Raw genomic sequence first — 18,124 nt, 5'->3', positions numbered from 1 at the left:
CACATCTTTCTTTATTCTCTTCTCCCTAACTGAATACAGCTTCTTTGAGACTTTCATTATTAACAACAGAAGGACTTTACAGCATGTTGGGAAAGTTCCCTTCAATGCGTACTACATATCTAACCCGAAAACACCAATTCCCTTTTTTCCCCTCAAACCCTGGAAAGAAATATAAACGTGAACTTGGTGATATCTGCTGAGCTTTGAGTGCACTACAGTTCAGGAAAACTCAGACACAGGTCATCTGGGACACTGATCACAGAGCCAGGCTATAGGCTTAGAGGTTCGTACTGGTTTCCATTATCACAAAAATATTATTGTAAAAATATAAGACTACCTATACATGAAATAATTCTAATTTTACTTTTTAACTGAGCTTACCTTTGGATTCTGATTACTACCGTTTGCCATTTCGTGGTTAGTTTTTCTGGAATTTTTTTCAGTCTCCACAAAGTTAAGTGAAGTACTAAATGCAGGTGCTGATAAACTAGGTATGTAGGCCCTGAGTGGCAATAAAAGAAATAATCATTTTTTAAAAATTATCCTTCAAACAAAGAGGTTTCAGCAAGTATAGCCTTTTTACCTTGAAAGCAAGGTAATATTGTTTCAAAAAGAATCTCTACCTGTGAGATTGGGTTTCATACATAAATATTACTTTAAATTTGGTATTAAAAACTCCAAATAGATTAAGAACAGTTCAAGAAATGTATTCTGGTTTCTAATTTTAAAATAAGTTAAGTCTCCCTGTTATAAATTTAACAGCTTCAATATCTTCGGCATTTAAGCATGTGGGAAAAGCTTAATCTATTTTAACTGCCAAGTGAAAAATGGAGAATCCTGGCTGCTATTTGTTTTCTTATGAGCACACTCAAGTCTATCTGCTGCCTATTTCTATCAGAAGTGTCTTAGCCTTTGGAAAGATATCAGGAGGCTGGAAACAGACGTTTCCAGGACAGAGGTGAGGGGTAAAAGGCACAGACTGAGCCCCGCTCTCTGCTGCCAGGAACCTCGTGGCTAAACTGGTGCCATTCAAGTGCAGTAACATCCAGTTAACATTTCATGCCTCTTCTCCCATAGGCTTAGGCTATGGCTCTCCGATATATACATATGCAAAGAGTTCAGCCAAACAGTAAGCAAAACAAATCAGGCAAATCACAGGTCGCCTGATCTTACAAACACTTTAAAAACCTCTTCTCATCCTTCCATCTCCAACTTTATTGTGGTTGCTATTATCTACTAAAGCATCAAACAGCAATTCTTAAACTCACAGAGCAAAACCATTCCAAGTAACAGCTACTGATCTGATATTAACTCACCTGCTTTCATAGAAGGCTTTAATTGGATTCCTAGTTGGTGTTCGACCTACAAAAATGAATCACACACACACATAGTAATCAGTGGATTGGCAACACATACTTTAAAAGATTTTCACATTTCTTTTAAGCTGACAGTAAGAATATCAAATTTAGGGAACTGAAAAATAAACCTAAACAGTTTTACACTTCTAGATGTTTTTAGTTTTAGAATGATGTCAACAAAATGTTACACAAACCTTATCTGACATCTCATTATATGTGATCATTGACTAGATGCAGCAATATATAAATCTCCATCAGAGACAGTACCTGTCTTCAAGGAGCTCACAATCTTATAATCATGTTCTGTTGGATGACAACATCTGCTAGTGAAATAGGACTCCTCAGCTCAGCTTCATAAGACACTAACTACCCAAAGAAGACATAACAGGAAAGATCTATATGCTGAAAGCACAGAGTGAAAGCATTCAGGTACTGGGAAAGCAAAACAACTTAGGAGAGAAAACAAGGGTAAAATGAAAATCTGGAATTACTAGCCTGCACACTAATTTATGATGTACCTATGTATATACATACATTCAGCATGCTACAGAATTAGCCACAAACTTGGTGCAAAAACATCAAACAACTCTATTGAAGGGCCTTTTCTTTAGGAAATAAGTATAATAATGGAGAAAAAAATCTTAAACTTTGTTTCAAAAGGCTTTACTTCATTCAAAATTTCAAGAAAGTATATTTTTCTACAGAAGAATAAATAATAATTTGTTGCTGTTTCAAATGAAAAGTACAAATCATTTATTATTACCTATTGGAATACAATACTAACAAAATTCAACATGAACAGAAATGAAAACCTTAACTGAGTTAACCGAAATAACATAAAGGAAGTACAAATCATCTGAGAATTGATTTATGGTCCTCCATTAATCCAAGAAACCCACCTTCAAAAGTTTTAAAGGGAATTCGACTGTAACCAAAAGAATCTTAGGTGAAATACCTTGCAGGTCTTCTATTTGTTTTTGTAACTTTACATGCTGCTGAATTAGATCCTTGATTCCCTCAGGGTCATTTTTACAGAGTTTTTGAGCTTTTATGTTTGCTTGCAGGGCCCAGTCATATTCCCCCAGCATAGAAAGAGCAGCACAATAACGATAATGACCCTGTTCCAAAAAGATAAATTCAATTTTTTCTCAAAAATATGCTCAAGTTAAAGAAAACAGATAAGGAAAAAATAATTTGCTTGAAAACTGATTAGTTACTTAAAATGTTAGATTAGGATCCTATCAATAAAAAAAATAAATAAAAATGTTAATACCTCTCAGGAAATAAAGTCACCTAAATGAGTTAAATGAAAAGCTACGAATAGTATTCATAATAATTTTTAACAACTGACTAGAGATCAGTGTTTCTGCTTAAGAGATTTTTGTACCCCCCCACAAAGAAAATAATTCAACCTTTACTGTACGTAAGAAAGAAATACACTATTTTTACGCCAAATTAAGTATAAAAATGATGCATTATAAAAAACTTAATTTTTTTCAAAATACTTTTAGGCAGTAATAGTCTCTAAGTCATTACACTCCCTACACTTCTCAAGTCAAAAGAGTTTTAGAGCTGGGAGGAACAATCAGCCTGTGCAGTAGTTTTCCAAACCTGCTGAAGAGCACGGGCACAGATAAGGGGTGCATCTATTAATTCCATCTTTCTTAATCAGCTTTTAATTATTTTACCTCTAAGTATAGAGTTCTTGGCTTTAAGAAAAGATCCAAAAACCACTGATTTACTCTTAATTCCAATGATCAGGTTGTTTGTTTTACTGCTACAGAACCATAGTCCTGGCTGGTCCCATTTATGCATTTTGGGAAATCTTCTATATCAAGCATGAACATTTTAATCTAGAAAGCTAATATTACCAAACCTGGGGCTAACTCAGCCAACCCCTCTTGTAGCTACTCCCAAACCAAACTCCCATTTTAGGCACAGTATCTCCATTTAAGAAGTGATTCACAAGTGAGAGAGGCTAGAAACTGGCCTAATGCCACATTTATTTAGAGACAAACCAAAGAACTTGTATCTTAGGACTCCAGGTCCAGAGCTCTTTCCTCTTTACTACACATTTTACAAAGAACATTCTGATTCTACGAGAAAATATGAAATCAGAAATAAGTGATCCTTTTAAGAAAGATGTGACTTTCACTAAAAGAAGCCAGAAACAACCAAAGGACCTCTGTTTATGCAGGTTCAGAGCGTATATAATCCTACTCTGGTGCACCAACCCAACCTGTTCCAGGGCATTTCTTAGCCAGGCTCTTTAAGCTCAGATCAAAGATCCCAATTCAGATTGCATTTGGTTAAACTCTGCTTTTCCTCCAAAGGCATAGGATGAAGAGTTCTCACAGATACGCTACAAGACCAAAATTCTATCCACTAAGCATATATCAACTTCAAAGTTTAAATAACTGCATTAAAAAAAAAAATCACAGCATAGGAAATTATGAGAGATTATAAATCTTACCTGCTAAATTTGTAGAAAACGCTTCATTTCTTTCTCTTTTCCACTCACCTTTCTCATCTTTTACTGGGTCCTTTTCCCTAAACTCTGTAAAACCCAGTGTAACTTCTATCAGTTGAGAAAGGAGTTTATTCAGATCTCTCTGCTGAAGTTGTCTGAATGAAGCTTAAATTAAAGGTATCTCAGAAAGTTTCTAGAACCCAATTACAAAGGAAGTTTTGCTCTTCTCTGACATTATCTCATTTTCTATCACATATACAGTTCATCTGACTAGCATCCCCTCCTCGTGTGGGCCATCATGTCCCTACTCCACACAGTAATGCCCCCACTAGTGCCCCCAGCTCAACAACGGCTGGCAGGGTAGAAGCATAGCTGTGACCCAGGAGACTGGCCAATCCAAATGCACCACTTCCCAGGTCACAGTAATTGATCCACAGGTGGGCACATGGCTCAACCAGGATCAGTCTGAGACATTCCACAGTCATACTACATAAATACTAACAGAGGCTCTCTCTCCACTAGAATAAACAGTTATTAGGATATCACTTTTTCAAAATGAAGCCAAGAGAGCCTATGCTCTAATTACCACTTGTGGTCAAGACGGAGTAACAGGGATTGGATATACCCTCTTGCTTAAAACAAACGAGGACAAAATACATGAAATGAAGGTTTGCAAGACACTGGATATCAGGCAACAAAAGAGAGTGATCCCTGAGAGATAAGAAACACAGAAAGCCCTATGATTGCTCCAGCTTACTTAAGGAGAGATTCTAAGCCATAGCACAGGGAGAAGGAACCCAGGGAGAGACCACAGTCTCAGTGAAGACAGAGCCAGGAGTCCAGGAAAGCCAAGGCAGCTCAAGTTCACAGGGCAGAGGACCAGAGAGGAGAGAGCTGGATAGAGAACTCCAGAGATCTTCAGAGGGTCTCCCTTGAGTCTTCAGCTGAGTATCAATCAGTACATGCATGCGGGGCAATTACCCAAGCCAGGGAAAGAACCACTTGAAAGACTAAAAGGGAACAGTAGTCAGCACTGACACAGGGCAAGGAATAATTCCTGTTCCCACTGACCAATGCGGAGAACATCGTAATTCATGGAGTATTAAGTAGAGTACTCAAAAGAGTTTTGCCTCAGTTGTGCAGAAAAAATTAGCCCTAGACCAAATACCACTATGATATCACCCAACAGAGCTTAAAACAACACTCCAAAGAATCTGTTTCCAAGTAACTTTAATGCATCCCAAAACAAAACTCAAAAGTATTTACAGAAATACAAAAATATTAGTACCAAACAAGGTAAAATTCACAATCTCTGGCATCCAATCAAAAACTACTAGGTATGCAAAGACGAAAAATGTGATCTATAATGAAGAGAAAAAAAATCAATCAATTGAAAACAATCCAGAAATGACACAGATGATAGAATTAGTAGACAAGGACATTGAAACAGTTATAAATATATTTCATATGTTTGAGAAGCTAAGGGAAAAATTGCACATATTAAGAAAAGACATGAAATATATAAGAAATACTCAAACTGAAATTCTAGAGGTGACTGCTACAGCATTTAGATGAAAAATAAATTAGATGGAAATAAAGGCAGATTAGACATAGCAGAAGAAAAAGACCAGTCAACGTGAGGACAGAGCAATAGAATCTACGTGAAATGAAACAGAGCAAAAAGAGAAAAAAGATTAAAAACGATGCTAACAGGGAAGCACCACTGAGAAACAGAAAGAAAAATGTGTACAGATCTGGATCCGACCATGCCTGAAGCTGACCCCCTAGACTTTTCAATTACATGAACCAATAAATTCCCTCTTCGACTTATGAGTTAGGTTTTGTCACTCCCAAACAAAAGAATTCTAATATACTCCTCAATATTAAAAAGTTCTTGAGGACATTTGTGAGGCTACTGGTTTGTATCCTGTATAACATCAAAAGATAATGCACTTGGAAATGTCAACAAATATCTGTTGACTATACTGTAAAAATTCTCACTCTTTGGGATACAATGACTCACCCTCTCTTAAGCCTAAAAGTACATGTAGGACTTATATAATATTGTAAATCAGTATACCTCAATAAGAAAAATAATGAAAATAAAAAATAAATCATTTAAAAAAGTAAAGTATGTCTACGACAGCTGACATTGTACCAGTCTTCTCTACCTGGAAAGAAGGAAGAAAAAATAGTCCACCCTCACACAGAAATCTACAGAGTACCTTCCTATACAGGCTTATATCCTAGAGGAATGACTCAATAGACTCAGATTCATAAAAGAACTCATAAAAGAATGGGGACTTCCCTGGTGGTCCAGTGGTTAAGGCTCTGCACTCCCAATGCAGGGGGCCCAGGTTAGATCCCTGGTCAGGGAACTAGATCCCACATGCCACAACTAAAGATCCCATGTGCCACAACTAAGACCCGACGCAAGCAAATTTATTTATTTGTTTATTTATTTATTTTAAAATATCTATTTAAAAATTAAAAAATAAAAAATAAAAGTAAAGAATGCACCTTGCACAGTCTACTTTTGTTTTTGAAGTTTAAAATATCCTTCAATGAGCATTCCTTTCTGGTAAAATAAAATGATAAATGACCTCAATATATAGTTACCAAATATTCTGAATACTTACTAAGAGTTGTGTTTTTCATCTACACAAATACTTTTGCAACCATCAAAAAAAAATCCCAATTTAAAAAAATGAGTGAACCCGCATAAATATAGTCAACTGATCTTTGACAGAGGACAAAGTCCATACAATGGAGCAAAGACAGTCTTTTCAACAAATGATACTGGAACTGGACATCTACATGCAAAAAAATGAATCCAGGGACTTCCTTGGTGGTCCAGTGGTAAGGAATCTGCCTTCCAAAGCAGGGGGTGCGGGTTCGATCCCTGGTTGAGGAACTAAGACCCCACATGCCGCGGGGCAACTAAGCCCGCATGCCGCAACTACTGAGCTTGCGCGCCTCAACTAGAGAGAGAAAACCCACAGGCCACAACTAGAGAGAAGCCCACACGCTGCAATGAAGAGCCCGCATGCCACAATGAAGACCCAACGCAGCCAAAAATAAAAATTAATTAATTAATTTAAAAAATGAATCCAGACCTAAAGCCCTTGACAAAAATTAACTCAAAATAGATCATAGACCTAAAACTCCTAGAGGATAGCACAGAGGAAAACCTAGATGATCTTGGGTATGGTGATGACTTTTTAGATACACGAAAGGCATGATCCATGAAAGAAATCATTGATAAGCTGGACTTAATTAAAATTAAAACTTATGCTTTGTGAAAGAAATGTCAAGAAAATGAGAAGGCAAGACCCAGTCGAGGAGAAAATATTTGCAAAAAATACACCTGATAAAGGACTGTTATCCAAAATATACCAAGAACTCTTAAAACTCAACACTAAGAAAACAACCAATTAAAAAATGAACCAAAGACCTTAACAGACACCTCATCAAAGAAGATACACAGAACTTCCCTGGTGGCGCAGTGGATAAGAATCCACCTGCCAATGCAGGGGACACGGGTTTGATCCCTGGTCCAGGAAGATCCCACATGCCGCGCGTGCCACAACTACTGACCTGCGCGCCAGGCTCCGCAACAAGAGAAGCCACCGCAAGGAGAAGCCCATGCACCACAACGAAGTGTAGCTCCCACTCGCCACAACTAGAGAAAGCCTGCGCGCAGCAACGAAGACCCAATGCAGCCAAAAAAATTTTTTTTAATTTAAGAAGAAAAAAGAAAAAGATACACAGTGGCAAATAAGCATATGAAAAGATGCTCCACATCATATGTCATCTGGGAAATGCAAATTAAAACAATAAGATACCACTACACATCTATTAGAACAGCCAAAATTCAGGATACTGACAATGCCAAATGTTGGCAGGATGTGGAGCAACAGGAACTCTCATTCACTGCTGGTGGAAGTGCAAATGGTGTAGCCACTTTGGAAGGTTTGGCGGTTTCCTAAAAAACTAAACATATTCTTATCGTATGATCCAGCAACCGCACTCCTTGGTATTTACCCAAAGGAGTTGAAAATGTATGTCCACAAAAAAACCTGCACATAGCTGTTTATAGCAGCTTTATTCATAATTGCCAAACCTTGGAAACAATCAAGATGTGCTTCAGTAGGTGAGTGTATAAATAAACTGTGGTATATCCAGACAATGTAATATTTTTCAGTGCTAAAAAGAAATAGCTATCAAGCCATGAAAAGACATGCAGGAACCTTAACTGCATATTACTAAGTGAAAGAAGCCAATCTGAGAAGGCTATACATTGTATGATTTCAACTACAGGACATTCTGGAAAAGGTAAAACTATGGAGACAGTAAAAAGATCAACGGTTGCCAGGAGTCTGGGGGGAAGGATGGATCAGAGGATGTCAGAGCAGCGAAAATACTCTGTATGAACCATAATGGTGGAATACATGTCATTATACATTTATCCAAACCCATAAAACATGGAACACTTAGGGAGTGAACCCTAAGGCAAACTATGGACTTTGGGTGATTATGATGCGTCCACGTAGGTTCATCAGTTTTCACAAATGTATAGCCCTGTTGGGGGATGCTGATAATGGGGGAGACTATGCAAGCATGGGGGCAGGGAACTTACAGGAAATCTCTGGACCTTCCTCTTAATTTTGCTGTGAACCTAAAAATGCTCTAAAGAAAATAAAGTCTTAAAAAAAAAAGAGTGAATATTTTGTTTGATAAGTTAAGCCAGGAATAAACATTCTACATAAAGTCCTCAATGTAATTAAGAAAGTTCTGAATTTAAGACATATGAAAGATAGCATATGTATTGTGTATATCTAACGGCCGTTTCAAAAGAATATACTGGGAAGGAGGCAATATTCAAATGATTAAGGGTGAAAATTTTCCAGAAATGCTGAAGGACATGAACCCTCGGATTTTAGAAGCCAAGCTATCCCAATTACGATGAATTTAAAGAAAATTCCTCATAGATACATTGCAATGAAATTGCCAAACGTTAAAGACAGCGAGAAGATCTTTAAAACACCCAGGAAAAGAAAAGATTACTTACAAAGGAAAAATAGCAGACTTGTCAACAGTGGCAAAAGAACGTAGACTCAAACATCTGCAAAGAATATTATACCCTGCTGAATTATTATTTAATAACTGGGATAAAATAAAGCCATTTAAAAAAATACAAAAAAAGAAAGTTTTAGTATATTTTTTCTAAGTTGATAATAGATTGGCAAAAGTTATCCCTGGAAAACCAGTATCATGGTCTGGGTTTCAGTCTTATGAACTCTATCATCCATTTGTTCCGTAAATTAATTTATACAGCACCTGCCAAATGACCAGCAGAGGTTATGTTTGAAGTACAACAGCAACTCACGATGAAAATGGCAACAAGCTCATTGCCTTCAAACAGAAGCACAGCCAGGGCTGGATTCTCAATTCAATTTTATCTTTTACTTGCAATGACACCTTGCAAAAAAGTCACTTTACCCTTCTGGGACTCAATTTCTTCATCTATAACTGAGGCATTTAAAAGTGACTCCAATATTTGGAGGCAGAAGTCCACCTGGAGAATTTTATAATCCCCAGACTCTAATACACTCCTAGGCCAACTGAATCACAATTTGGGGGCTCTAAAATTCTATGATTCTATTCACACTGGCTTATAAACAAATATGTAAACACTTTAAAATCTAAATATTGGTAAGCCAGTTAACTCACTTCAACCCATTCATTCAACTCATTTATTAAATCAACAAATACTGACTATGAGTGCTTGCTATGCGCCAGGCAGCTCGTCAGGCAGTCCAGATTCAGAAGTGAACCAACCAACCAAAAACACCTGTCCTCAGGGAGTTCACAATGTACTGGAGCACACACAAAAAACAACACAACTTAAACAACATATATCATATGTTCAATGATGATAAACGCTAAGAGGAAAAAAAAGTAAAGCAAAGAAAAATAGCAAATGTCTAGGAAGGGGCAGGTTTTGCAGTTTAGTAATGTGGTCAGGGAAGGTTTCACTGAGAAGAGACCTTTCAGTGAACAATGAAAGGAAGTAAGAGGGCTAGCTCAGGCTCTGGGGAAAGGCACTCTAATTCTAGGCAGAGGGAAGAGCAAGTACAAACTGAGAGTGGACCTGGCATGTGTAAGGAACAGTGAGGAGGCCAACAGAGTGGACAAGGGAGAGAGCAGCAGGAGTGAGGTCGGAGAAGTAACGGATGTTAAAGACAGGCGGCTGGTCAGATAGATCCTAGTGATAACTTTGATCAAGCGAAAAAACCACACTCATCCACTGCTTTATTATATACCTAAATACTTAGGTATTTGCAGTTCTGCAAATACTTAGGTATTTGCAGTTCTGTGCCATTAAAACAATACCACAGTGACCAATCTTGTACATCTCACCAGGTGCACATATGCCAGAATGTTTGTGGGGTACACACCCCTGGAATCAACTACGGCATACACACATCATAGTGCTCTCCAAGTTGGTTGTGACAAATTCACACCCCACTGGTTTACTGAGAGCTCCTGTTAGTAAACACACCACTGATACTCAGGACTATCGATCTCTAACTTTTGCTAATCTGAAGGACTCAACATCACATTGTTTTTCACTTGTGGGTGTACACGTGGGTCTGCTTGGAGGCTGTCTATTAGGCTCTCTCTATTAGGTTTCTATCTCTTTACAGTTTTAATTACTAGGAAACAGAATATACCTTTTTCTATCGCCCATTCAGGTTTCCTCATCTCTGAAATGCTTGTTTATTTCATTGGCCTGTTTTCTACTGGGTTTCTTATTTATCTTCGTTCTTTGCATATTCTGAATAGAAATCCTATCAGTTATATATGTTCTATATATGACAAACTATCTCCTCCCAAATTATTTCATTCATGGTGTCCTGACATACAGAAATTTTTAAGTTTGAGATAGTCGAATTCATCAGAGTTTTTTCCTTCACTGACCTGTGCATGTATGTTATTTAAGAAATCCTTTCCCAGCTCAAGGCTATAAAGCTAGTCTCCTACGGTTCCTTCTGGGTTTTAAGTCTCATTTTCCACAGCCAGTCCTTAATCCATCCAGAACTTGTGGATGCCGTCACCTCAACCATTAAGGGATGCTCACGATCCCTGGGGGCTGCTTGTTCTCCTCAGACACATGTGGCCCTTACTGCTGGGCTGCATCTCCTCTCTGATCATGGAAATGAAGATTATCCCCCCGCCACATTCCTGAGCTCTGCATAATTTTATCCAGCATTTTGACATACAGATTTACATTCTGTAAACAGATTTTTCACAAAGTTGTATGGCACTATTTGTCCAATGTAAATAAGAAAGAAACCTACCTTTGTCCAATTGTTCTTCAGAATAATAGCTCTCTTTCCATCACCAAGTGCATTTCTAAAAAAAAAAAAAAAAAAAAAGAAAATATTCAAACTAAAGGCACTATATATTGTATATCTATTTATACTATAATCTTCCATATATAATCTAGTTTTTAATTTTTTTAATCCACGTAATATATGTCTATTATAGGAAATTTGGAAAATACAGAAAAGTAAAACAAAGGGAAAAAGTCACCCAGAGTCACAATCACAATTACCCAGGAACAGCTACTTTTAATATTCCAGAGTACTTCCTGCACACAACTATTTACATCTTACCTATGCCTAACTTCTTGTTATTCTTTGTACGGTTTTTTTTTTGGTACTATTTCTGCATGTCAGCAAGACTTCTGATCTCGGAAAATAAAACTTCCAGATCTTTCACACAACACATCGGCTAAGCTATAGTGGACAGAGCATGAAAGTTGGGATATGAGATGGGGATTAAGTCCAGCTCCATCACTGATTCTCACTGGGGCTGTGAAGAAGTTATTAACCTCTCTGGGGCCACTTTCTCCTCTGTAAAATGAGGCTATAACTGTTCTTCCTGTCTTCAGATACTATGCTAAAGCACAGTGCTTTGTAAACTGTCAAGTACTAAGGTCTAACACCTAGCCTCAGTTTCCTGGCTTCCTTACATTCAATGACCTCCTCCTCTACCCCAGCTCAGCCGCCCACCACCGCCCTCCCAGGGAAATTTATCGCCACTCAAAACTGTTCAAAGCCCAAAATCACTAATTCAGGCATCCCACTCTTTCCCCCATAACCTAGCTCCTTCTATCTTACTTGTTCAACTATTCCTACTATCTCCTCAGGGTGCCCAACTCACTGACTTACCCACTTTCTCTTTTTTTTTTAACTTCCTTATTTATCTAGCTTAAGATTCGTTGGTTCATCATTGCATATTCCCATGCATACAACTTGTTTATACTTCTTTGTCCCTATGTTTACATCTTGCTCTATGGCAAAACCCAACACTGGATCAACCCTGCTTCCTGCTTTCTCCATGACTACATCTAGGGAGCCAAGTACTGCTGGAGAAAATTACACAGCAGAGCACACAGGTAGCACTAGTACTCAGGATTCGAACAACCCAAAGGGGCCTTCAACATTGTTAACAATCATTTCAGATCAAATCATTCTCTAACTTTGTAAAATGATCCTTTCAAATCTTACATCCTTTCCTCAAACTTCCAACTCCCCTTTCTCTCAGCAGATGAGCTCTGCTTCTATTTCAATGAGTAAACTAGAGACATCAAAGAGAACTCTCTCCATTTTCTACAACCAAACTTAAAGACAAACCCACATCTGGCCCTGCCTTTTCTCTTTCACAATAAAAGTGTCTTCTTCTTCCTTATATGGCCAATTTCTCCACTTGTGCCATATAACTATCCATCCTTACAATACCAATTATCCCTTCTCTCACCTGTAAAATTACCCATTCCTTCTCAAGAATCTACCCCATCAATTTTTTTTATTGTGGTAAAATGTACGTAACATACAATTTACCATTTGAACCATTTCAACTGTAAAGTTCAGTGGCATTAAGTACATTCACATTGTTGTGCAACTTCCTATCAACTTTTAATATGCTCAGATCTCTCTCATCTTTAAAAAGCAAATAAAAAAATAAATGTCTTAAACCCTAAGCAAACACTGTTGGTAATCTACCCAGCAGCTATGCCCTCCTCTACCTGATTACTAGACTTCCATCCTGAGGGTCTACCTCACTACTACAAGATTTAGAGATAATTCCTAATTAGTTTAAACCAATCATGCCGATCCTACTCTCCTTTCCATTGACAGGTTTAGGGGTAGTCAGGTGACCCAGACCTGAAGGGACTTATCACTCTTAAAAAGAGATTACAAAAAAATAAATAAATGAAAAGATTACAAAGAAGAACAAAACTAGGTAACTTATCCTACCAGATAGCAATACCTACTAAAAGGCCATATATACATTTTTTTTAATAAAAATAAAAAGCTATCTAAAGACAGATGATCTAACAAACAGAATCGGATATAGAAATCAGAAACAGATCCTTACACATACACCTGATCTATATGACAAAGATGACACTGCAGTGCATGGAGAAAACATACTCTTAAAAAATGGGGCTGGGTCGGCTGAAGGGGGTCTCTTCGGAACCCCTACAACTAGTGCAGAGCCTGCTATGTAGAGATGCTCATTGGTTATACGTTCAAAGAATGCGTGAATGGATGAATGAATAAATGTGTCCTCCACATATACATGCCAGAGGCAGAGCAGAGGCAGCAGCAGAAAGAGGGTGGGGGGGCTGCGAGCAAGCGGAGGAGCTAGAAAGGCTTCCTCCTCCTCCTCCTCCTCCTCCATCCATCCATCCACCCACTTCTTGTGCATCTACTACATGCCGGGCACTGTGTTATGGACACAATGTGGACAAGCTGGACACGGCCCTGCCCTCTTGGGGCTGACATTCTAATGGGGAGACAATATGGGAACAAATAACCAAGTGATTTCTAAGCCACATGAAGACTACTGAGGTGGAGAGTGAATTTTCAGGAAGAAGGGTCAGGGCAGGCTTCTAGAAGGAGGTGATATTTGTGCTGCAACTCAAATAAAGGGAGGGAGGGAGCCCTGTGATGCCAGGGAAGAGCGTCCCAGGTAGAGGGGACAGAGAGTGCACAGGGTCTGGGCCCGAAAGGGGGGCAAGCAAGCAGAGGGGAGGGGTGACAGCGGAGGCCACAGAGGTAAAGAGGGGAGGGGGCAGGGATGGGAAGGGTTCCTGGGTTGGGGGCCTGAGGGCCTGCGAGGGCTGGAGGTGAGGGCAGAGGCCTGTCGGTCTCCAAGGGCAATGCTGACGGATTCAGGGCAGGAAAGAGAAATAAGAAGGCTGTCTCATCAGAGCTGGCTTTGGAAGCCTCAGGGCCAGAGGCGGTACTGGGGGAGAGGCCCAGACCCAGGGGAGGGGGCTCCAGAAAAGCAGCCCAAGCAGCAACGGACGGGCAGGTTTGAGGAGGTGGGTTCACTGTGGTGGGAGCTCAGAGTAGGGAATCCTGGGAAGCAGAATTAGCTGCAGGTAACGCCAGGATTGCAGAGAGGTGAGAAGCGGACTGATCCCCACTCGCAGGCTCTCCGAGGAGCCTGGGGTGGGAGTCGGGGTGTGGGGAGGGCCCTATTCTGGCCTGGTCCCTCAGAGGCAGGGCTGCAGTGGGAGCCCCGCTCGCTTGCCCTGGGATAGCAGCCCCACCAAGGCTGGCCCTGGCATGGGGGGCGGTCTTGGGCCCAGGAAAAAAGAAAAAAAGAAAAAGAAGGAAAAAAAATGGGGCTGGGTCAACTGGACATTCATATGAACCCTGAACCCTACCTCATACAAAATACAAAGGCCAACTCCAAATGAACAACAGATTTAAATACCAAAGTTAAAAAATCAAGCTTTTAGAAGAACAAAGAACATTTTGTAGAGTAGGCAAAGATTATAATCAGAACACAAAAAGTGCTTACCACAAAGGAAAAAACTGATAAATTGTACTATATTAAAATTACTACTTCTACTTGTGAAAAGAAAACATAAAGAGCAAAAAGGCAAGCCACAGGGTATGAGAAGGTATTTGTAATACATATATTTGACCAATGACTCATATCCAGAATTTTTTTTTAAAAACCTCCTACTAATGAATAAGACATTCAACTCAAAAGAAAAAAAAAATAGCAAAAGACTGAAGATTCAAACAGGCACGTCACAAAAGAGAATATCTGAGTGGTCAATAAGCATGTCAAAAATGTTCAACTTAAATCTCCTAAATCAACTTAAGGAAATGCAAATTAAAATCACAGCACTGTATCACTACACACCCAGCAGAATGTCTAAATGAAATGACACAAAATAAGAAGTGTTAGTGAGGATGTGGAACTAAAACTCTCATATGCTGCTGGCAGGAGTGTAAAACGATACAACCACGGGTGTGCTTATGTTCAGTGTGCTACAGCTGAACATAAGCACACCCTCCTGTCCCAGCAGTGCCACTCCTTTATTATATACTTAACAGAAATGAAGACATGTGTTCACAATGACACTATCTAAGTCAAGTACTAGAAACTACCCAAATGCCCATCAACAAGAGAATGGATAAAATGTGGTATATTCATGCAATAGATGAACACTTTACAACTACATGCAACAATATGGATCTCAAACACAATGCTGAAAACCAGACATAAAAGAGCACATACCACATGATTCTGCTTATATTGCACAAAAGCAGGCAAAACTAACCTATGGTGTCAGATGTCAGGACAGGAGTTATCCTGGCAGGAGGAAGTGGGTAGTGACAGAAGGAGGAACAAGGGTGACTTCTGGGTTACTGGGGCTGTGATCTGGGTGCTAGTTATGGTTGTTTGGTTTCTGAAAATTCAACCTACACACTTATGAACTGTACACTTCTCAGTGTATGTACTAAGCTTTTAGTTTTGAAGGTTACAACAGTCATCCTTCTGCTGGAGGCTGTAATGTCCAGTGTGGTATCTGAATTACAGTAGCCATCCCGACATCCTGAGGGGGCAGCCTGAGGTCCAAGTCATACAGTGGGGCTGGAAAACAAAAAACCTAGGTCTTTGATCACATAAACACACAACCTTAGAATCACCTTCTTCTGGAACTCTTGAATAAGGTAAGTTTTCTTCACCATTTAAACCAGTTGAATAAGAGACTTCTGCTATTTGCAGCCAAAAACCATCTTAATGCCAACGGCAACCCTCTTCTGCTCTTCACTGCCCCTCCCCCAGAATACTTTTAACAGCTGCCTGTGCTAGCTGGCTCCATTTCCTCACCCTCATTTCTCAACCCACTCCAGCCCAGCATCTGTTCCAAGCTTCCCACTGACTGCTCTCCCTATGGAAACTAAAAGAGATCCATAGAACTGAATGCAAATTCCAAATGGCTTCTCAGCAACAGGCAGTGCTGGCTACTCTTCCACTTGCTTCCATGATCCCACACTTACTTTCCTCCTACCTCTCCGGCCACCTCGTAGAAGTCTCCCGTACAGGTTCATCCTTCTCTAATTGGCCACTGTTTGTGTCCCTCAAAGCTCAGTCCTACTTCCTCTTCTAATCTCAACCCTGCCCTCTCTAGACTAGTGGGTCTCAAACCTGGCTGCACATTAGTACTACCTGGGGGGCTTCTAAAAGCCCAATGCCCAATTAATTCAATCAGAACTTGGACTGTAGCCTACAAAACCCTCCTTGGTCTAGCCCCTGACCACCTCACCCCCTCCTTCTCTGTATTCAGACACACTAGTAATTCCATGAACGCAACATGCTGTGCTCGCTTCGGCAGAACATAAACTAAAATTGGAATGCAACGTGCTCCTTCCCACACTGCTGGCCCACTGTCTAGAACGCAGGGACTATGTCTGGTTTTGCTCATTTCTAACATACCAGTGTTTAATGTTATTTATTATAATAAACAATACTATAATACCTGTAATATATTATATTGCTATTATAATTATAATCACGTTATAAGTATATTTATTAATATATCAATGTATATTAACATTTTCGTATTTACTAGTATTTGACCACATTCGTCTACGAAAGCAAAGTGGGTGGAGTAAATTACGTCATGTTACTGCTCATCCAAGTCACTGTAGCCCAGGGTCTAAACACTCTGGAGGGCAGGACTGACTTTAGCAGCAATACCCTGCACAATACATCTATGAAAACAGGAAAACCCAAGAGATGCAAATGGTTATTCACTCCTGAAGACTGTGTGACACAACAGTAAGTGTACTAAACAGAGGGTAAGAAACAGAGCTCTAGCATAGATGCTCCAATTCATTACATGTTACATGGGAAAGTGTATTTCTCCAGTCCCTAGCCCTATCTAGTTCCTCACATACAATATGTTACACTTTGCCCTAAATTATGTTATGAAAAAACACTTATTTCCCCCTCCTCTAGCTTCCATGTGGATTTGCTAGATTAATCACTAGTGAGCTCTCTCCTCTCCCCAACTCTCACTAACTTTTCCCCAAGGGAATACTAACTTATCTAATGGTGGGGGAGAGGCATCAATCATATGGGGCTTAGCCTCTTCTTTTTCTTTCTTTGGGACCTTATCTTAAACAGCAACATAACACCAGATTCCCTTCTCCTCCAAGCTTAAAGTTCACAAGGGCCCTGTTGCCTGGTTCTGTCTGTGACATGGGTGAACTAATAATAAGTCACTTGGCTATCAGACTTAAGGCCCGGTTCTCCAACAACTGTATTAGTAATGGAGGTGAGACTGCATCACCAATTGTCTTCTGCTTCCATCTCTTAGCTAATTCTGGACTTGGGAGGGGAAGGAGATGCCATTAACTGACTCTCTCAAACCACAACATATAAGTATGTAAGAACTTTGAATACCACAAAAGAATTATTTCTCCCCCTATTGTAAATCATCACTTTCAGGGCCTGACCAGACCACAAAGAAGTGACAATATCACTCCCCAAGGTTCTCCATCTTACAATGAAACAACAACAGCAGGATTCAGATGTAATGTCAGTTACTGTCAAATATGCAGTGACTATTAACCATTGACTGAATAAACACATACATTTTAAATCAAAAGTTAGTGTCTGGAATTAAAATTACATATGCTCTTTCATCCAAGTAAAATAAATTTTTATCAGGAATTTATCCTACATATATATATACTTGCATCTGAGTGTAGAATGTAAGTAAAAGGATATTCCTGTATATAATTTTTAAAACTGGAAATAAGCTATATTCTAATACAAACTAATTCACTGAGTAAAACACTATGCAGCCATGAATAAAAACTAGGGTAGATCTCTATATTCACTGATATGCAACAACTCCAAGATTTAAACATTAAAAGAAGCAAGACTTACAACAGGGTGTATAATA

At 39.2% G+C, this 18,124-nt stretch overlaps 1 protein-coding gene across 14 annotated transcripts in view; it reads right to left on the bottom strand.

Annotated features, from left to right (window-relative positions):
* TTC3 (tetratricopeptide repeat domain 3) overlaps positions 1-18,124 on the bottom strand; it is a 140,552-nt gene that overhangs the window by 95,371 nt on the left and 27,057 nt on the right. For 10 of the 14 annotated variants that reach the window (XM_068547050.1, XM_068547053.1, XM_068547058.1 and 7 more), the window contains 4 exons: positions 11,193-11,247; positions 2,314-2,476; positions 1,317-1,362; positions 382-502 (listed from right to left, as the gene is read on the bottom strand). In XM_068547050.1, coding sequence (XP_068403151.1) covers positions 382-502; positions 1,317-1,362; positions 2,314-2,476; positions 11,193-11,247 — 385 coding nt within the window. Of the gene's footprint in view, positions 1-381; positions 503-1,316; positions 1,363-2,313; positions 2,477-8,899; positions 8,954-11,192; positions 11,248-18,124 lie in introns of those variants that run through there. The other 4 variants (XM_068547063.1, XM_068547064.1, XM_068547062.1 and 1 more) reach the window with 2 other exon arrangements.

This window comes from Eschrichtius robustus, chromosome 6 (assembly GCF_028021215.1).
Source record: "Eschrichtius robustus isolate mEscRob2 chromosome 6, mEscRob2.pri, whole genome shotgun sequence".
NCBI classification, from domain to species: Eukaryota; Metazoa; Chordata; class Mammalia; order Artiodactyla; family Eschrichtiidae; genus Eschrichtius; species Eschrichtius robustus.
The sequence above is the reverse complement of the archived record's forward strand: the minus strand, read 5'-3'. Positions and strand labels throughout refer to the sequence as shown.